This window comes from Mus caroli, chromosome 1 (assembly GCF_900094665.2).
Source record: "Mus caroli chromosome 1, CAROLI_EIJ_v1.1, whole genome shotgun sequence".
NCBI classification, from domain to species: Eukaryota; Metazoa; Chordata; class Mammalia; order Rodentia; family Muridae; genus Mus; species Mus caroli.
In genome coordinates this window covers 125,919,329-125,939,812 of record NC_034570.1, presented here as the reverse complement: position 1 = coordinate 125,939,812, position 20,484 = coordinate 125,919,329, and the positions used below count along the sequence as shown (strand labels likewise).

At 53.6% G+C, this 20,484-nt stretch overlaps 1 protein-coding gene across 3 annotated transcripts in view; it reads left to right on the top strand.

The window, feature by feature from the left end:
* The window catches only part of Ppfia4 (PTPRF interacting protein alpha 4), a 48,761-nt gene that overhangs the window by 10,515 nt on the left and 17,762 nt on the right, over window positions 1-20,484 (top strand). For 2 of the 3 annotated variants that reach the window (XR_003837407.1, XM_029480637.1), the window contains exons 2-18: window positions 1,572-2,210; window positions 5,265-5,366; window positions 5,703-5,867; window positions 6,144-6,218; window positions 6,672-6,761; window positions 7,312-7,503; window positions 7,799-7,945; window positions 8,146-8,280; window positions 9,834-9,917; window positions 10,221-10,352; window positions 11,334-11,425; window positions 13,254-13,362; window positions 14,810-15,000; window positions 16,150-16,390; window positions 16,734-16,769; window positions 17,010-17,143; window positions 17,435-17,598. Coding sequence is in view for 1 of the 3 variants with exons in the window: in XM_029480637.1 (XP_029336497.1) it covers window positions 1,977-2,210; window positions 5,265-5,366; window positions 5,703-5,867; window positions 6,144-6,218; window positions 6,672-6,761; window positions 7,312-7,503; window positions 7,799-7,945; window positions 8,146-8,280; window positions 9,834-9,917; window positions 10,221-10,352; window positions 11,334-11,425; window positions 13,254-13,362; window positions 14,810-15,000; window positions 16,150-16,390; window positions 16,734-16,769; window positions 17,010-17,143; window positions 17,435-17,598 (2,323 nt within the window). In the remaining 2 variants the exon portion in view is untranslated. The remainder of the gene's footprint in view (window positions 1-1,571; window positions 2,211-5,264; window positions 5,367-5,702; window positions 5,868-6,143; window positions 6,219-6,671; window positions 6,762-7,311; window positions 7,504-7,798; window positions 7,946-8,145; window positions 8,281-9,833; window positions 9,918-10,220; window positions 10,353-11,333; window positions 11,426-13,253; window positions 13,363-14,809; window positions 15,001-16,149; window positions 16,391-16,733; window positions 16,770-17,009; window positions 17,144-17,434; window positions 17,599-20,484) is intronic. The other variant, XR_003837408.1, reaches the window with a different exon arrangement.

Sequence of the window (20,484 nt, the reverse complement as noted above, 5' to 3'; positions counted from 1 at the left end):
GTATGTGTGTGTGTGTGTATATGTGTGTGTGTATGTGTGTGTATGTATATGTATATGTGTGTATATGTGTCTGTTTGTGTGTGTGTATGTGTGTGCGTATGTGTGTGTATATGTGTGTGTATATGTGTGTGTATGTGTGTGTATATGTGTGTGTGTATGTGTGTGTGTGTGAATGTGTGTGTGTATGTGTGTGTGTATATGTGTGTGTGTGTGTGTGGTACTGGCTTGAGCCATGGCACCTCTGGGTATGGCTGTGAGTTCTGGGGTTTTCTAGCTGCTTCTCTGTCTCCTCCCTTGCTTGTCCCCCAGTTTTGCCTGTTTTATCAGCAGACTGGTTTTCTCTGTTGAGCTCAGCCCTGCCAGAAGCCCACATCTGACCTCTCACTCATATAGGCTCTTGCCCCTCCTTGGCTGCTTGCTTCACCTGCTGAAGTGTACATAGGCTGCCCTACATCTTTAGAAACGGGGTGGGTGAGGTGGGAAGGACAGCACTACTTATGGTCTCCAGAGTAGCAACCATTGTATTGGGACCTTTCTGCAGTTTTGGAGTTCTCCAGTGGATGACCTGAGGACATTCCCTGTGAGAGCCGATGAAGCCAGTGGCCTAGCCCTGGCCAGGAGGTGGAACACTGACGGTGGCCAGAGAACTTTGCAGCTGAGAACTTCTAACTTCCATGTCCAACCTTCCTGTGCCCCTGTGACCTCTGGGCTCCTGGGCTGTGCTTATGAATGGTCATGGTCTGACTGGTAACTTTTGGTAGCACCAGCAGTGGGTAATTACCTAGACCAAGGGAGCAGATTGCCAGCCATGAGTAAGCTGCCTCACACAAGGTCTCCCTCTGGAAGCATCCCTTTTCATTCCCACTTCCATAAGGACATGGGGAGTCTTTGTCATCCAGTCTCCAACAAAGAGGTGGAGGCTGCGGACATACTGGTCTGCGTGCATTCTCCTCAGCAGACTTCAGAAGTGGGAAATGACAAGCCAGCCTCATCCCTGACTTATGGGCATCCTAGCAGGTCAGGGCTCTGCCTGCCCCACTGCCCAGCCTGAGCCTTGCTAAGACCTCAGCCATGTTATGGGAGTCCAGCCTGGGGGGGTGGTGTTTCTCCCATCCACTAAGCCTTTTAACCCCTTCTGTGCCCACCTTTGCTTGAATGTGGGAGAGGAGGCTTGAATGTGGGAGAGGGGGGAAGCGGGGAGATACCCCATTTCCTCTACTTCCACCTTCAGGTCTCAGGAGGACTCTGGGCAGCCTGCCGGCTGCTCCCCTACCGCTGACTGAATCATTTCTATATTTGGCCAGCAAGCCACGTGGGTGGGAACCACTGTGGCTGCACTTCTGACAGCTGCAGGAGGTGGGGGGCAGGGGCTGCAGGCACAGAGGCTAGGCAGGAGACATGTGCATTCCGTGGGCAAACTAACAAGGTGCCACCAACTCGAGTAAGCCCCGAGAAGGGCATGTGCCAACCCCCAATCCTCTCCCACTCTGGTTCAGGGCCCTCCTCCTTTGCTCCTCCCCCGATGCCATGCTCTCTTCAGCTGGTCCTCACGGCACTCTCTTCTCCCACAGACCACACCGCCCTCCAGAAACCATGGGTGTTGCTAGACCCAGCTGGGATTCTGCCAAGCTCTGGTGCTCAGTCTAAGACAAGGGCTGCGTTCCAGCCCTGTTCGCCCAGCCTGTCATGGCCACACACCGATGCCTCCCGCTTGTGTGGGGACACAGGGCACCCAGCCCCAACCCTGAAAGGTTAAGCCAGGCCTTCTGGCTCCATTCCACAGGGACACTGCAGGCCCGAGGATCCCTTCAGAGCAAGAGCAACTGATGTCATGGGAGAAGCCCCTACCCAACTGTCCACTTGCCTGGCACTGCCTGTTCTGAGACCCACGCCCTGGGTCCTTCTGCAGGTGCCAACCCCGTGAGCTCCCTCCCACCCCCTGACCCGACGCTGAGAAGGCTCTCTCCATTCCCATCATGTGTGAGGTGATGCCCACAATCAATGAGGGGGACCCCCTGGGGCCCCCCCACGGTGCCGATGCTGAGGCCAACTTTGAGCAACTGATGGTGAACATGCTGGATGAGCGAGAGAAGTTGCTGGAGTCCCTTCGGGAGAGTCAGGAAACTTTGGTAGCCACACAGAGCCGGCTCCAGGATGCCCTCCATGAACGAGATCAGCTCCAGCGCCACCTGAACTCCGCCCTTCCCCAGGTAAGGTTCCAGACTCTCCTGGGTCCTTTGACGTTGTCGCCTTTGGCCCTTCAGTCTCTGCATCTCTTTGCACCTCGCATACTGGAGTTCACAGAGTATTTGGCCTTCATGTTCCCTCCTAAGTGCAGCTGCCTGGATTGGCTTCACCTGGAGAAGTGAACTCAGAAAGAAAATCCAGCCATGACTGCCAACAGTAGGGAGGCCAGACTACCAGTAGGTGGCGCCCTAGACTGGAAAGAAACCTCCTTTCTGAGTTGACAGGAAGAGGGAATCAAGGAAAGTAGAGTTGGGAGAAGCAGCAGAGATCAGCCTTCGTTTCCAGTTTCCCTACAGCAAGATGAAGATAAGAGACCTCACACAGATAACCATAGGCTGAGCTGAACCTCAGGGCCAGGTGTCTTGGTGTCCTATTTCATGGTCCTCAATAACATCTCCAACAGCTAAAACATAGTTATCTTTCATTTATTGTGTACATTCTGTGGGCTAGGTTTTCTTTATCCATCATCTCAGTAGATTTCCCACAATGAAGCTCGTACAGTTAGGGCCGTCACCCTGTTCTGTCAGTGGTGAAACGGGCGCTTAGGGGAATCAGTCAGTGGCATATTGCCCTCCAGGTGGTAAATAGCAGCAGGAGGGCTGTGTACCCCCTTCCCCTCCCCCCAAGACAGTGTCTGTTCTCTGCTTTATTTCCTCTTTTCACATGGGTTCTGGAAATCTGAGTACCCACTTATACCAGTACCTTGTATACTTACTTATACTAATAGATATTCTGGGGATGGGGATGCGTGGTTAGAGGCTAGAGACTTGCATAGGAACCCAAGTTATCCTACAGCTTCTCCGAGAAGGTGTGGTCTGCCAGGTCACCAAGTCCAGGGAGGCTGGAGTTTGTCTGTCTATACGTAGAGTACAGAGTCTACTTGGCCAGCTTGCCTTTTCCACCTCTTCCTAGGAGAGAAATGGGTTTGTGTGCACTGCAGGACCACCCTGAACCAGTGGGGGAGAAGCAGCCCAGAGAAGTCAAATAACCCAAGCCTTGGCTGCAGGTCCCTTCTCCAAATCTAGGGAGATCCAGGGCTGAGCCTGGAGTGGTGAGCTTCAGTCCAGTGGCCTAGAGTCTTGTGGTGGTTTATGTCTTAAGAATATGGACCCTGGGGCTGGTGAGATGGCTCAGTGGGTAAGAGCACCCGACTGCTCTTCCGAAGGTCCAGAGTTCAAATCCCAGCAACCATATGGTGGCTCACAACCATCCGTAACGAGATCTGACTCCCTCTTTTGGAATGTCTGAAGTCAGCTACAGTGTACTTGCATATAATAAATAAATAAATCTTAAAAAAAAAGAATATGGACCCTGGTGGAGAGGAGGCGTGGCCAGGTGGGCCCTGGCTACCTTGCCCATCACAAGCCCTGGGTAATATATGCAAGATTACATAGCTAACTGGGGAGAGCTGAGATTTGACTTCTGGTCTTCCCAATGGTTTATAGTCAAAGCTTCATTGGGGGGAGGCAGTGACTGGCAAGGGTCGGATACTTCCTTCCATTCCAGAGTCTGGAAAGCCCCTGAGGAGGCCGAACCCTTTGGAGATGGCCTTTGGAAGTGGAATGTGAGCTCATCAAGGGGTGACAGAGGCTGTGTAAGGGGAGACAGTCTTGCCCTGTGAAGGCGTGCTCCATAGATGGTTTGTTGATGTTTGGAAACAGTAAGCCACCAAGGTGATCAAGGTCTTGGGGTACTCAGAAAAAAGCCACCAGAGAAAAGTCTGAAAACTAGTCCTTAACTTTATGGACAGGCTTGTCCGTTGGGGGATTCTCCTGGCAGCAGGCTATCACATGAGTTAGAGCTGGAGAGGGAGGGCACAGCATGCTGGGTAGGGAGACGGGGCAGCTGCCCAGCGTGGGGCCAGAGGAGAGGAGAGTGTTAGAGAGAGACCATTAGGGATGGATAGTATTATGAGGTGTGGGCACCCCTTCAAGTCCTTTCTCTAGGGGTGTCTGTGTCCCCGTATAGGTATATGTGTGCAAGCTGGGGGTTAGAGCAGTGTCAGGCTCAGGCCTCAGCTTCCAGATAATGAAATATTGAACTCTCCTTCACTTTGGCTGCAGACCTAGATAGAAAGGGAGTAATCAGGACTAGGGTGACAAGTCCTCAGTTTCTCTCCGTCTGGCTCTCTGGTCCCTTGCCATTCCCCACAACTCTTCCATCCCCTTTGCCTGGTCTGCAGTGACAGTGCTGCCTGTGGTTATGAATTCTTGGTATTTACAGGGGGCCACAGAGGAAGGGCGAGGCCCCAGCCTCTGCAGTCTGCGAAGACTTCATGGCCACAGGATGCAGCCACTCATCCATCTGAGAATGTTTTTTGGGACCGTGTGGTGTCATTAGGCTGGTGGGATGTGGTGGGCCTGGAACTTCAAGGAGAGCACTCTTCCCTTGTAGTTTGTTTAATAGTAGAGTGGGGCTTGGAAAGACCTCTACATGGCAGTGTGGGGGAGTTTCCCCTTGGAAGGGACAGTCGGTATATGCCATCAGGTGCTGAGCTATAGCCTTGGCTTAATTGAATAGGGCTCCCAGAAGCCAGGGCAGGCACCACAGGGCTGTGTTCCTCCCCTCTCATGTAGGTGGGTCTTTCAACCTATTTGTTGTACTAGCTATCTGCAGCTTGCAAAGCCTGTGTGTGTGTATGTATGTGTGTGTGTGTGTGTGTGTGTGTGTGTGTGGTGATGGAAGAAAGCTTCCTGGGAATCATGCACACATGAGCTTTATAGCATCAATCTAGAGGGTGAGTGTAGTCTGGTCACTGGTGACTGGAGAGGCAGGCCTTTCAGGGCAGACTTAACCAGTTTCTGTAAGCAGTCCTGTTTCTTGGAATCCTAATATGTTCTTCACCTCCAGTAGTTCCCGATAGCTGCAGGCTTCCTGCACTGCCAGGGGGCCAGGCTGGGATGTGAGGGAGGTGGGCTGATAAGAGGGTGGATAAGAGAAGCCTCCCGTGGATTTGGGTATGCAGGGCACCAGTTGGAGGTGAATCCCAAGCACTGAGGGCTTCTGGGGGCTTTCAGGAATTTGCCACTTTAACTCGGGAGCTAAGCATGTGTCGGGAGCAGCTTCTGGAGCGGGAGGAAGAGATATCTGAGCTGAAAGCAGAGCGGAATAACACAAGGGTAAGTAAGGGGTGGCCTTGTGTGTGTGCGCATGTGCACCCTGCCACAGGAGCAGGCGGCAGCTTGGCTGAGCAGGTTCTGCCTCCCATCCTGGGGTTACGGGCAGACAAGGACACCTAGTCCCTAGCACTGGGTTCTTGCTTGTGGTTCCTGGGTCACAGTGGGGTTGGTTGAAGTTCTGGGGGAGAGGCCAGGGGAGCCACGCTGGGGTCAGCTGTTTAATGGAGGAGCAGCTGTTTATGGACATCGTGCTTGGTGATCCTGTGGGCCCTGCTTTGTAGCCCTTAGGGCGCATGCCCATGGCCCTCTCTCCTTTCCTCCCCTGCTCTCTCCCAGCTGCTTCTGGAACATCTGGAATGCCTCGTGTCCCGCCATGAGCGGTCATTGCGGATGACAGTGGTAAAACGGCAGGCCCAGTCACCTTCAGGTGTCTCCAGTGAGGTGGAGGTGCTGAAGGCCCTCAAGTCACTATTTGAGCACCACAAGGCCCTGGATGAGAAGGTACCCACCTGCCTCACCCTTTCCCATCCAGGCCTCCCTGAGTCTCCTATCCTCTTTCCTGGGTTTATCTACCCCTGCTGTTAGGGAACCTGTCTTCCAGCTGTAGGACCCCTCCTGCTATTGGTCTGGTTGCCAATCCTAGTAGGTTCCCTGCTGGGCCGTTGCATCTCCACAGGCCCTTCACATTCTCCCATGTGGCAGACCAAGCCTGCACTGCCCCAGCCCTGAGTTCTGTAGGATGGCTTTCTTCCCCACATCTTTCCTTACCCTGGGCAGGTGCGAGAGCGGCTCCGGGCAGCTCTAGAGCGCGTTACTACCTTGGAGGAGCAGTTGGCAGGAGCTCACCAGCAGGTAAGCTGCACTGTCCCTCTGAGAAAGCCAGCCAGTAACTCTTTTTTTTTTTTTTTTTGGTTTTTCGAGACAGGGTTTCTCTGTGTAGCCCTGGCTGTCCTGGAACTCACTTTGTAGACCAGGCTGGCCTCGAACTCAGAAATCCGCCTGCCTCTGCCTCCCGAGTGCTGGGATTAAAGGCGTGCGCCACCACGCCCGGCGTGCCAGTAACTCTTGATCACCGTGTGTTCTTTATCAGATATCTGCCTGCGGTGGTTGGGGACAGGTAGCTGAAGAGTGTTTTTCTAGGAGGACTCTTTTGTGACTCATGGTTTTTATTTATTTATTTATTTATCTATTTATTTATTTATTTATTTTGTGTGTGTGTGTGTGCGTGTGCGTGTGCGTGTGCGTGTGCGTGTGCGTGTGCGTGTGCGTGTGCGTGTGTGTGTGTGTTGGGGTTGTGTCTTACAGGTATCTGCCCTGCAGCAGGGTGCAGGAATTCGGGATGGAGTAGCAGAAGAGGAAGGGACTGTGGATCTGGGACCAAAACGCCTGTGGAAAGTGGGTAATGGGGAACTATTTGTCAGGAGCCTGCATCCCATAGGACAGGAGTGGGAGGTCCTGCCTGCCTGGGCTCAGCTGGCTATGGCTTTAATTAAGCTTGGGGCGTTCTATCCTCTTCCCACTCCTCTTTTCCCTCCTCGCTCCTCGGCAAGGGAATCTGTAGGTTTTCAGTTTTGTGCTACTGTACATGATAGGCCTATGCACACATCTTCCTGTGGGCAAGCATCTGACAAGCTTCCTCTGGTCTCCGAGCCTTTCTGACCCTTATCTGCCCCTTCCTGGGATACAAGAGGTGGAGCCAGAAGGAAAAACTAGAAACATGGTTTTTGTTTGTTTGTTTGTTTTTAAAGATATACGATACACAGGAGACCATGGGTATTTGGCCATTATCAGGAGTGAGCTACTAGGCTCAGTGGCCCTAAGCTCTAATGTGGGGTAGAGCTATGAGCTGTGGGCATGGGTTCCTTCCTCCCATCCTCCCTGGGATGGAGCAGGGTGGGGTATGGGCATCTCTGGCTCCTTGGGTGATGGTTCTCTGTCCCTGGAGGATGACACTGGCCGCGTGGAAGAGCTGCAAGGACTCTTGGAGAAGCAAAACTATGAGTTGAGCCAGGCCCGTGAGCGGCTGGTCACCCTGAGTGCCACTGTGACTGAGCTGGAGGAGGACCTGGGCACGGCCCGCCGAGACCTCATCAAGTCAGAGGAGCTGAGCAGCAAGCATCAGCGGGACCTCCGAGAGGTAGGTGAGGGAGGCCCAGGCCTGCACTAGGCAACTGTGTCTTGCTGGCTACAGGCATCGGCTCTTGGGAGGATATGAACAGGTGTCCAGCCAGGGAGGGTAAGACTCAACCCTTGGCAGGGTCCACTGTGACGGGGGAGATGGGAGGGTTGGGTCAAGGCCAGACACTGACAAGGGAAGCAAGAGCGCAGGCCTTTCTGGGCATGCGCAGTCAGGTGTTAGTGGGAGGGGGCAGCTGTGAGAAGGGCAGGGAAAGGCTAGTGACCTTTCCTCTCCGACTCTCTGCTCCACCCAGGCTCTGGCTCAGAAGGAGGACATGGAAGAGAGAATCACCACACTGGAGAAGCGCTACTTGGCTGCTCAGCGAGAGGCCACATCCATCCATGACCTCAATGACAAACTGGAGAATGAGCTGGCCAACAAGGAATCCCTGCACCGCCAGGTAACGCGGCTAGATGGAGCGGGGTGACATTGTACCTGACTCTAGGGGTCTCGATGATCATGTGGAAACTATTCTTTGGTGGCCATAGGAAAGAGCCAAGACTCTTCTGGCCTGTCACCTGCTTGCTTCCCTGTTGTGGCTGGGATGGAGATGGGGACCTAGTGCTCCATCTTGACTTGCTCTCTTCTTTGTACTGCTAGTGTGAGGAGAAAGCCCGGCATCTGCAGGAGCTGCTAGAAGTGGCAGAGCAGAAGCTGCAGCAGACCATGCGCAAGGCAGAGACTCTGCCCGAGGTGGAGGCTGAGCTGTCTCAGAGAATCGCAGCCCTCACCAAGGCAAGTGGGCCAGGGGCCTGAGATCTTCTATCACCTCCTGTGTCCTAGGCTCTTTTGGAGCCAGGGAGGCACAGCAGGCTGGGGGCCGGGGAGTTGCTCCCCACAGTGAGACACCGTTCAGCACAGTGCCTTGAGTCCTCCAGTCTCTCAGTTGGGAAGGTAATGCTGGTCTTCATTACTTTTTGTTTTGTTTTGGTTTGGTTTTTTTGAGACAAGAGTTTCTCTGTGTAGCCATCTCTCTGTCCTGGAACTCACTCTGTAGACCAGGCTGGCCTTGAACTCAGAGATCCACCTGCCTTTGCTTCCTGAGTTCTAGGATCAAAGGCGTGCGCCATCTTTCCAGGCTTAAGGCAGAGTCCTTTAAGGAGAAGCCGCTACAGGGACACAGGACACTTTTATCATCATCTGGGCCATTCCAGCTGAAACTTCTTCTTGTTTGAGGCTGTAGGATTCGGGGGACTCTACCATCAAGGCAGGAGCAGGGAGAGTTTTAGACTGAGCATATCTTTCTTTACCCAACGGAAGCATTCTAGCCCTGGAGAGCATCCCTGGTTGCTTGAAGGCTGCAGCTTTAGAATGAAGTAAAGGTGTATACAAATTTACCTAATGGAGAGGTAACTGCAGTAATAATTCCTGAGCGGTGTGCAGGCCAGACACCAGTAGACTCAGCGGCCAAAGCAGATATGGCCCTGGTCTTCAGAGGCACGGTAAGTTCAGTCCTTGGAGGACCCATCTGCCACACTGGAAGTCTGTAAGCATCAGGCTCTGGGTCAAGTGCTCATGTGACAGTGGTTCCTTTTACCCGAGGGTTTAGGGAGAGCTATGGTGATCGCAATTCACACCTCTACACAGTTTCCCGTCATAACGACAGAATTCATCTCTGGTTAATTCTAGGTGCATACACTTCCTCCTCTCTTCCAGAGTCTATTGGTTAGGTCACAGAGCCTCTCCCTTAACCGCACCTCAGTTTCCTTCTATGATGGTGGAGTCGCCGGGGTAGCCACTATGGTCCTGGCAGACCTGGAATGAGGCCCGAGACTTAAGTTACAGTAGAGGATGTTGTGGGGGTGGAAGGCTGAGCAAAATCTGTCTCGAAGGGATGGGCTCAAGTGATTGGTGTGTTCAAGTGAGTCATAGCAGGAGGACGTAAAGAAAGGGTTTCCTGACTGTAAGGGATGTAATGTTCTGGGTACAGATACAACAGGGTCCCTATGACTGGATAATGGCCAGGACTGGCTAGCTGGTTTAGTAGTAGAGGTAATAGCCATGGGGAGGCTAGCATTCTGGCATGCTTACCGCACTTGGACATTTACTGTGGATTATTCCCTTTAGTCCTTGTTGGTCCAGTGGGCATACACTTTAAGGTTAGCCCTGGGCAAGAAGAAGAGGGGAAAAGGTAGTAAGAGTTCTGCTCCAAGATGATGGGAGAGAGCTGGGTTTCTGATCCCGAGACTCCCATCTCCAAGACCACCTTGACACCAGGGTTTGTGGCATATGGGGCCTGAGCATAGGGAACAAAGATCTCCAAGGTGGCTGACTGTCCCTGCACCTAGGCTGAGGAACGTCATGGCAACATTGAGGAACATCTGCGGCAGCTGGAAGGGCAGCTGGAAGAGAAGAACCAGGAGCTGGCAAGGGTGAGGGCACCAGTTAGCCATTGGCCTCTTCTCCGTCCCCCCTCCCCCAGGGCAGGCTTATAGGGTGGTCCGTCGGGGGGGGGGTGTCCAGAGGAAAGGCTAGGCTAGGGACAGAGCTCACATGGGGGTAAGAGGAGGCTCTCAGACAGGGAGGAGTGGGTTGGAAGAGCTGGAGAGAAATGTCCTAGAGGACAGACGAGTGGACAAGTGAGAGGCACAGAACCCCGGTGGAAATGGATGGTTTTGGAAGAGGGTGGTGACAAGGCCTTGTGGAGACCAAGTACAAGATGGTGGGATGTGCAGGTGCGCCAGCGGGAGAAGATGAATGAAGACCACAATAAGCGGCTGTCAGACACCGTGGACCGGTTGCTTAGTGAGTCCAACGAACGCCTGCAGCTCCACCTCAAGGAGCGAATGGCTGCCCTGGAGGAGAAGGTGAGGAAGCTGGGGTGAGCACAGTGGGCAGGGTGGGCATGGGTGGAGCCCAGTGGACTGGAGGAGTGGGATTGTGAGGAGTTAGTGTGTGGTGGTGGGGGGAAGGGCATATAAAAATAAGCATATTGGTAAAGCCACCTGAGCCACAACCAGGGAAGGGAGGAGCATCCCTGGCCAGGAAGGACCGTGCTGGTCTGGAGAGGTAGGGCTGGAAGAAGAAGACACCTGAGATCGGGGTCACTCCAAGATCAGAGTCAGGACCCCTGGCTCACAGCTGCTCTCCCTCAGAAAACGCTGACCCAGGAGTTGGAGAACTCCTGGTATAACATAGAAGAGCTACAGGTACCCAGCTGCTGGCTAGCCCTGCTCATGTGGGAGGCCTCAGGCACAGTGCCTGGTGTTCACGAAGCTGCTCTGCTAGCCACGTTGCTAGGTCACGCGCACACTATGCCATCGCCCGCCTGACACAGTAGCTATAGACTGTATATATGCTGTATCCATACAGAGGCCAGAGGGGCAGAGGCCATGGACATAGGCCATAGGGTTAGCTCAGACTCTGGGCCCACTGAAGGATCTGGTGGGAGCCTCTAACTTGTGTGAGGAAAGAGTCCTACCTGCTGGGGGTTAGCAGCCGCTGTCTTTAGCGGTGTGTGCCGCAAAGACCTGGTCCTCTTTGCCGCCTGGCTTCATTTGCCTTGCATTTGTCTGGTGGTGAGGCGCCAACTGGCCTGCAGAACTCTTCTCTAGGCAGGGTCGCACGGTTTCTGGCCCGGCCCCTCTGTCAATCTTCTGCTCCTTTCCCCGTCACACCTCTTCCTTGGTGTCATCCATGGCCCTAGCTTGGGGCCCTTGGCTTCAGACCTTGCAGTATGTTCTTCTCCTTTGCCCCACCTCTGTTCTCCTCTTTGCCCCTCTCTGACTTCCACTCTCCCCTCTCTGCCCCTCCCTGGCCCCATCCCACCCTGGGTCTGCCTGGCACAGGGCCGCCTGTCCGAAGAGATTGAGAAGCTGCGCCAAGAGGTGGACCAGCTGAAGGGTCGAGGGGGGCCGTTTGTGGATGGCATCCACTCCAGGTACTAGAGTGTGGGACTCAGTGCATGCTGGGTTATGGTCCTGAGTGGATCTTAAGAAAGGAGACTCCCCCATCAAAACACTGCCCAGAACCTCAGGGTCTTCCGTCCTGTCAGGAGGGGACACTGGGGCTCCGCGAGCTTGGCCAGCCCTTCAGCTCATCTGGGCACTTAGGAAGGGAGCATACCTCCTCTAGGGGGTGCTGAGAGGCCAGGAATCAATAGTGGTCCTTCTCTGCTGTGGGAGGAGGCCATGCTTCCTAGATCCTTGCCAGAGGGCACGCCCTTGCAGGGTCCACTGCATTACATGCTCTCCGTTATCCTGCAAGACCCTCCGTAGAGTTCACCACTCACTGAAGTTCTTGTGAGAGTCAAGGACCACCCAAGTTCAAGTAGGAGCCAGCGGACAGAGAGACACCAGGGAAACAAGTGAAACAAGGCAGTAACCCTCCTCCTGTTGGAAGTGGAGAAGCCACGTTTCTCCGTGGCCGCCATATCCCTTTACCTGAAAGCATTGTAAGACATGGCCAGTGGCGCTTGTAGCCATACTTGGTGAAGCAGTTGGCATTGAACTCAGTTCTCAGAGCATCAAGGTAGGGTGAAGAGGAAGATGACTGGATGCTACTGCCTAGGGTTCTTGACTCCTTCTGAGATGTGCTGATGCCTTCAGTTGGTGTTCTTGCTGCACCAGGACATGGACATTAGCTGTTAGGAAGGTGGTTACGAGAAACACACATGTATGTGTGCATAGGAGGTGCTTGTATGAGGGCAAAGGATGCTGGGCTGGAGGTGAGAGGCCTCTGGAGCTCTGAGGTGGTAGACATGCAAGTCTCATCTTCAAGCTCACTAGAAATTATGCTCTTGTATAGTGAGGAGGTGAAGAGGAGGTGGCAGGGACCTTTCTGACCTCTCCTTCCCCATTGGTTGACCAGAAGGAACAAGCTCTTGGTGAATGAGAACTGACCCAGAGCACACCAAAGTCCTTTGCTGCTGCTTGCTTTCCTTGCTGACTGGGAACTCTTGGCCTCACATGTTGAGTCACAGAATTGAAGTGGGGAAGCTAGGTTGGAGCGCCCTCTTCCCGGGTGCATGGTATAGATTGTAGGCTCCTTTGCCTCTCTGTATGAGGCTCCATCAAGGCTTCTGAACTGAGTAGCCATTGTGGAAGAATCCCAGAGAAGGCTTCTCAATACCAGACATTGTTCCAGGTGCCCTAAGGTCTTGCACTTGGGACAGACTTGTTGGGCAGCCAGAGTGGACTCTCTAACTTGTATCTGTGATTTAGCTTTGGGGGTCTTCAAAGCTCCCTAGTGGTGTAGAGGACACACCTGTGTGAATCTGAGCCAGGTGTTCAGTTCAGGTTATCAGGAAACCTGCAGAGAGCGGCTAGAGAGAAAACCAAGATGCGAAGACCTCCAGACTTGAACGGCCCTTAGAGCTCCTGTCTTTAGATTCATCTTTGTCCCCTGGGCCAGGAGCCCTCCTGCATGGCTGTGATCGCAAAAGCCCAAGGCCTTCCACTTGAATGCCTCTCTGACAGGGGGCTCAACTTCTTCAAAAGCATCCTAACACTTGTCAGGAGACGATCCTGCTCACGCAGAATGGTCCACCGCTCCCTACAGCATCCTCCCTTGGGTCCATTTGACCTACCCCCCCCAGTACCAGGGCTTAAGTGGAGCCTCGTGCCTCCGTGGCAGCTCTTCTGATGTTTGAAACAGCTGTATCCCAGACTGCTTCTCTCCAAACTGGCCATTCCCCAGTCGTTGGGCCCCGTGAGTATAGGCTGGGGCTATCAGTCTTCAGGGCCCGTCTTTCTCTCCTGCCACTCAAGGTCACACGTGGGCAGCGCAGCAGATGTGAGGTTCTCACTGAGTACAGCCACACACGCGCCCCCAGGTCTGCATCGACTCTATTCGGCGCTGAGGGATGAATCTGCCAAGGTAAGGGGTAGAGGGATATGTGTGGGGGTCTCCCTGGGGAATGTGGGGTCAGTTCAGCCGTGTGTCTGGCTCCAGTTACAGACGACTGGCGTGTGGTGCAAAGCCTCGCCCAGCCTTCTCCCCTGTCAATGACAGCTGCAGCCTTGGGGTTGGGACTCTTGTCAGCTGCAACAGCTGTGACATGCCCACCCCCCTTACCTCAGCCTCCCAGTGGGCAAGAGGTAAGGAGTGGAAGGCGGCCAGTGGTCTCTGAGGCCCCACTACAGCATGTGAGTGTGTGCCTGGCTGTGCACCATTCATTTCTGGTGGCCAGAGAGGGGACTGGAAGGGTAAAGTGGAATTAATGAGCTTCCTGGAACAAAAGCATGGCTTATAGTGTCGAGGAGGGAGAGATGGCAGATTAACTGACCCCCCAGGCAATGGCACCTGAGAATCAGCTGGGAGTTTACACTGTTGTACAGGAAGATGGGGTGGGGGGCAGGGAAAGAGAAGGGGCAGAAGAGGGCCAGCTGTCCGCCAATTGCCAGTCCTCATCTGTTCTGGGGCCCTAGAGTATGAGCACAGAGAAAGAGGGAACACCTAGTCGGATGGGGAGAAAGTCATCTTCACCTAATCTGAGCTTGGTGTGTAGGTGCGTTAGCATACTTGGAAGGCTGAGGCAGGTGGCTTGTGAGCCAGGTGGGGCAACATGACTAGAACCCATTGAAAGAAGTGGGGAGGAGGAAGGAAAGAAGGAAAGAAGGAAGGAAGGAAGAAAGGAAGGAAAGAAGAATGAACAAAAGAAAGGAAGAAGCAAATAAACAACCATACACACAGGGAGGTAGCATGCATGAGGGCAGCCAGGTAGAGAGGCAGGCAGGCAGGCATTGGGAACCAGGCAGGCAAGCAGGGAAGCAGGAAAGCAGAGAGAGGCAGGCAGACAAGAGGCATGCATGCATGCATGCATGCACGCAGGAAGCTAGGCAGGGAGGCATGCATGCATGCAGGAAGCTAGGCAGGGAGGCATACATACATACAGGAAGCTAGGCAGGGAGGCAGGCAGGCATGCAGGAAGCTAGGCAGGGAGGCATGCAGGCATGCAGAAAGCTATGTGGAGAGGCAGGCAGGCAGAGAGGCAAGCAGGCTGGGATGCAGGTGAATCTGGTCACAGTCTGAAGGCCTCTTCTTTCCTACCTCTCCTGACTCTTTACTCCACTGTTTATAAGAACACAGCAGCTGCTTAGATGCTCCATGCAAAAGAGGCAGAGGCTGAAATGCAGCACTGGGGTGGGGTGGGGGATGGGGAGTGGGGCATAGGGATGGGGACACAGGACACTTGAGCCCTGGGTCAAAGAGGCTGTGTCAGAGCCCTTCTCTGGTCACATCTTCATCAGGCTTCCGGAGGAGGTGCAGGGTTCTAGCCCCTAGCTTTCCAGGGTTCTTACTGCCGCTCCTTTCCTTCGCTAAGGACTGGAAGCCATCGCCACTGCCAGGGGTGTTGGGCGCCACCACGCCTGCCTTTGACAGTGACCCTGAGATCTCTGATGTGGATGAGGTGGGCACTCAGGTCGATGTCATCTCACCCAGTGGCCATTCGGATGCCCAGACCCTGGCCATGATGCTACAGGAGCAGCTAGATGCCATCAACCAGGAGATCAGGTGGGGTGGGAGTGAAGCTGCCTGGGAGGATGGGCCCTTTGGGTGGGGCACTGCAGGAGAAGTATTGACTCCTGTCCAGGGACACTCTGTGGGTACCAGGCAAGGATTCGGGCCTTATATTGACCCCAGAGGGGCAGGGCTACAGATGACTCTAGGTGTCATCTGTCCCCTCTGGGCTGGGAGGTGGCTGGGCTTGGGAAGATGGAGTTGTCTGTGTTCCTGGTATTCAGTATGCCCGTGAAGAAGCCAGCTCAGGGTGGGAGCTTTGTCAGTGTTATGGTTAGTCAAGAGGGGTTTAGCGATTTACTTACAGTTGCTAAGTGGCTGAGCCTAGACAGGGTAAAGGTAAGTACAGGTAGAAGCTCTCCAGTGCCTCTCATGCCTCTCAGTCTATAAGGCCACATCAAATGGAACCGGAGACAGGGAAAGTTGTCAAAACCTTTACTTCATCCTGTGTCTCTAGCCAGCTTATTTATGGTACTGTCCATGCAGCGAGGTGAAACTGACAAGCTTGTTGACGTCAGACTTTGAAATTTGAGAAATCAGCATCAAGACACACATGCAAATACAAGACTCCAGTGTGGACCTCTGTAGAGTATCCCAGTAGCCATAGCTACCATTTACTGTCCCAGCAGATTTTCAAGAGAAAAGACATTTGAATGGCTTCAGAGTGGGGAAGGTATCGTCTCAGAATAAGGACATGCCCCTCTCTGAAGCCCAGTTGGCATCTTTCCATCAGTGGGTGTGATGGAAAGCATATGCACAGCTTTCCCTGAGTGCCCCTTGGGCACAACACACCATCTCCCGTGTTTCTCATTCACAATGAAACAGAGGTACCTAATTAGAGGCTGGCATGAATTTACAAATGCCCTGTTTGGGCATAAACATGATCCCAATAGAGGCGTGTACTGGGAGCAAAGGCCGCTCAAGGTCACTCCTGTAGTTAGTGCACCTCAGAGATTCCCGCTGAGATGGGTCATAGTTCATGGACCAAGTACCTCCTTCCAGAAATTGGCTTTTGTTAAACTGGGAAGGTGACTGGCCAAAGTGACCTGGGAGCCCTGGTGGTGCCTACGGGTGTTGCCCACCTTTGGTGCTAGGGTGCTTAGTGCAAGGCTGTACCTAGCAGCACCCTGGTTTTCTGAGCAGGATGATCCAGGAGGAGAAGGAGTCCACTGAGCTTCGAGCTGAGGAGATTGAGACCCGTGTAACCAGCGGCAGCATGGAGGCCCTCAACCTGACCCAGCTGCGCAAGCGCGGCTCTATCCCCACCTCTCTGACCGCCCTTTCCCTGGCCAGTGCATCTCCACCGCTCAGTGGCCGCTCCACACCCAAGCTCACTTCCCGAAGCGCTGCCCAGGATCTGGACCGAATGGGGGTCATGACCCTGGTGAGTCTGGGTGGTGGTTGAGAGGCCCTGAGACCCTTAGGCCCGTGGATGCCATTCTGGCATCTTTTGCCTGTGACATGACATGCCAGGTCACCAGCATGCCCTTCTGGGTAGGAAGGGCTTTGTAACATCCTCCCTGCTCCCTGCTTTGGATGATCACAGTAGGCTTAAAGCCACACCCCACTGTCTGGCTGCTCTCTCTTCTCGGGAGGGGATTTATCTTTCCAGGTGCTCCGTTCCTTCCGTTCCTTCCGCTGTGGTACTTTTTCCAGGCTGGTGTGCGTCCATGGCTCCTCTGCTCCCATCCTAAGCAGGCTCGCCCTGTCCTCTTTCTCTCTTTCAGCCCAGCGACTTAAGAAAGCATAGGAGGAAGCTGCTGGTGAGTGCTTCCCACACCAGGTACTAGCTTACACCAGGTACTAGTGGGTTACAGGGTTACCAGCGTCCAGACCCTTTCCTCTGGCCTTCTGCCCCTGGCCCTGGGGTCTGAGTTTACCTTGAGAGGCCACAGGGCCTCCCTGAAGCCTTCTCTGGTTCTCTGATCCCCGCCTTGTCTGGGCTGGGTAGGCAGGCCCCAGCTCTCTCCCTCTACCCCCTGACAACCCCACTGTCTGTTCAGTCGCCAGTGTCTCGGGAAGAGAACCGAGAGGATAAAGCCACCATAAAATGTGAGACTTCTCCTCCTTCCTCACCCAGGACGCTGCGGCTAGAGAAGCTTGGCCACCCTGGCCTGAGTCAAGAGGAGGGCAAGAGGTGAGTGAGCAGGGCAGGCACTACCTCTGGTCTCTGTCCCGCAGCCTTGGAGGGGCTGCATCTCACCTGCCATAGGTGCCTGACTGCTTCATTTCTGCTTGGGACACCATCAGAGATTGATGTCCCCACATCTCCCTCAGTCACCTGCTTTGGCTCCACCCACTCCCATCCACCCACTCCCTATCAGTAACAATGATAGTTACTGCCTTCCTGAAGTCTAACTTCCATCTCTCTTGCTGCAATTGAAGTGTGTTTCTTCTTATTCACCCCTTCCTGGCTGTCATCCTGTAGTGCCTTGGAGGGTCAGGACAGCAACCCCAGCAGCAGCAACAGCAGCCAGGACTCCCTGCACAAGGGCGCCAAGCGCAAGGGCATCAAGTCATCCATTGGCCGCCTGTTTGGGAAGAAGGAGAAGGGCAGGCTGATCCAGCTGAGTCGGGATGCCACGGGCCATGGTCTCTGCCTTTCACCCAGAGAGCTGGGCGGGTACTGGGGAGTCAGCTTCCGGAGGGCCTGCTTTGTTTGCCTGTCCTGGGGCTTGTGGGTAGGAACCAGATGCCAACAGCTTCCAGCTCTGGAGAGAGGGAGGTTTTCATAGAGTTGTGTCATGCTGGACTGGGTTACCTCATGAGGTGCTAGGCTCCTGTGCCTAAGAGTGCCAGGCGGTGGCTGCTGTTCACTGACCTGACGTGCTGCAGAGGCGAATCTCTGTGGAGGCAAAGATGGCTCCCTGTAGCTGCTTCCTCTGTGGAGCATTTCTGTTGGGCATTCTAGGACCTGAGGGCAACCATCCTGGCTCTCTTTCATTTAATTAACTAATTAAATAACTTCCGTGTGTGTGTGTGTGTGTGTGTGTGTGTGTGTGTGTGTATGCATGCATGCATTTATCTTATCTATTTATTTATTTTTGTTGGTCGTGTTTGGTTCTGTCCTAGGTCTCTGGGCCATCCAGCCTCTGTTTCCTGCCCCTCCGGGCAGTGTCACATGTGGGCTCCCCCTTGTGTCATGGGCCCAGCTCTGAAGAGTTGGATTGCCACTAGCTCTGACTCCTAAGTGCATCTGAGTTTTCACAGGATGAAATCTTCTGCTTTGTTTGTTTGTTCCATTATCAGGGATTGAACTTGGGGCCTCCTACATACTAGAAAAGTGCTCTACCACTGGGCGATATCCCTAGGCCTCTGTTTAAGATTGGGTTTCATTATGGCCTTGAAATTCACTCTGTTGTCAATGCTGGCCTTGAACTTATGATCCTTCTGCCTCAGTTTCTTAGTTGCTGGGATTATAGGCCTGGGTTACCAGGCTGGGTTCTAATTATAATTTAATGTTTATTTATTATTATTATTTGTGTGTGTGTGCGTGTGTGTGTGCACACGTGCGTATGCATGTGCGTGAGAGTTTGAGATAGAGCCTTGCTATGTGCCCTTGATTGGTCTGGTACTTGCTGTATATCCTATGATAGGCTTAAACTCATAGTAATCCCCCTGTCTCTGCCTCCTGAGTGCTGAGATTACAGATTCTGTGGCCTTTTGTTGCTGGAGAAGATGGTTGGGCAGGCGTGGCCCTTCTGACACCATGCGCGGTGGAAAGCTGTGCTTCTGCCTGGCCTGTGAGAGGCACACACTAAACCCTCGCCCTCCACCCTTGCTCTACTTCCCCCTCCCTCTCTCTTCCTCTCTCGTCTGTCCACCATTTCCCCAGTCATTATCTACACATTAAGTAACCCCATTTCAGCACAATATAAGGGGGTGGCGCCATAACTCAGGGGGCCTGGCAGCTGATTAAAAAAGGAAAAACAATGAAATTATCCCAAAACACTGTGTTGTAGAGATGGCCCAGGTGTTGCAGGACCCAGCAGTAGCCATGGAAGGGCTGGAGAAGGGGACAGGTATCCTCTCCCAGACAGCTCTGAGCTGAAGCCTGTAGGGTGACAGAATTTGGCCAAGACAAGAAAGGTGGGGTTGGGGCGGGGGAGAGGGTACAGCTTGAGGAAGGGAAAGACATGGGGAAAAGACCAGTGTGTGCCACTGTCCACTGTAGAGGAGGAAGAGGCAGGAAGATTGGGGCAGAGGTATGGATGGCTGGCCTAGCCCATCTCCTGAGCCTGAGAGGAGAGTCAGAAATCCCCCAGTGACTGGAGCATTGAAGAATCTCTCAGGGCAAGAACTTGATCAGCCGGAAGAAAGGAACCTATGGACCTAAATGCATAATTAGACCTTCTTTGACTTCACATCCCTGGAAAGGTGTGAATCAGAACACAGCAATCTGAGAAAAGAAGAGGACGAGGAGGGTAGGAATCTCACTCAGCCTGGAAGCGGGGCAGAGCAGGCAGGAAGGGAGTGGAGCCAGCGACAGAAAGGTCTGCTCGGTGGCAGAGGCAACCTGCAAGAGGTGTGATTTCTCGTTCCTCACCCAGCGCTGACAGCTAAGCTTGTCCGTCTTGCACTGCTGCTGCCGTGTGGATAGAGTGGCCAGGCCTACAGTGACTTCAGTGACAATGCCCTCTCCCAGGAATTCTCCAGGGTTTCATCCTGAATCTGGGAGATTGTCAGTAGGAGAGAGTGAAGGGGAGTTCCCCTTTGTGGTCTGTGCAAGTGAATGCACCTGGGGAGAGGCTGGTGTGCAAGAGAGGCACCCAGAGATGGTGCATGCATGTGTGTGTGTGTGTGTGCGCGTGTACATGCATATACACAAAGAGTGAGACAGAAAAGTAGAGGGAGAGAAAGAGAGGGAGAGACAGACAGACAGATAGACAGGTCTCTCTTACACACACACACACACACACACACACACACACACATACACACACACAGTGTATGATAGACAGAGTGTAGCCAGAGAGATTGCCCAAGAGATTGATCTCTCAGTAGTTTCTTTATCAAGTCAGGATAGTCCTTTCTGAATTCTTTGCTCTGTCCATTCATATTTTCACTTGGGGTTTGCTTTGCACCTTGGCTTAGAGGCGTAATGGGCTCTGCCTAGGGATCTAGAGTGGACCAACTCTGGTCCATCTTGCTGGAAACACTCCCAGGGCTCAGGATCCCCCAGGGATGAATCAACCAGTGGCACTCTGGGGCTGCCTGGAATGCGGAGACTTCGGGGGTAGCCCCGGGAATGAGACGGGGACCTGTCAGCTTTGCTTGGGTTGCTCTGTGTGTGTGTGTGTGTGTGTATGTGTGTGTGTGAGGACCTGTCAGCTTTGCTTGGGTTGCTCTGTGTGTGTGTGTGTGTGTGAGGACCTGTCAGCTTTCCTTGGGTTGCTCTCTGTGTGTGTGTGTGTGTGTGTGTGTGTGGACCTGTCAGCTTTGCTTGGGTTGCTCTGTGTGTGTGTGTGTGTGTGTGTG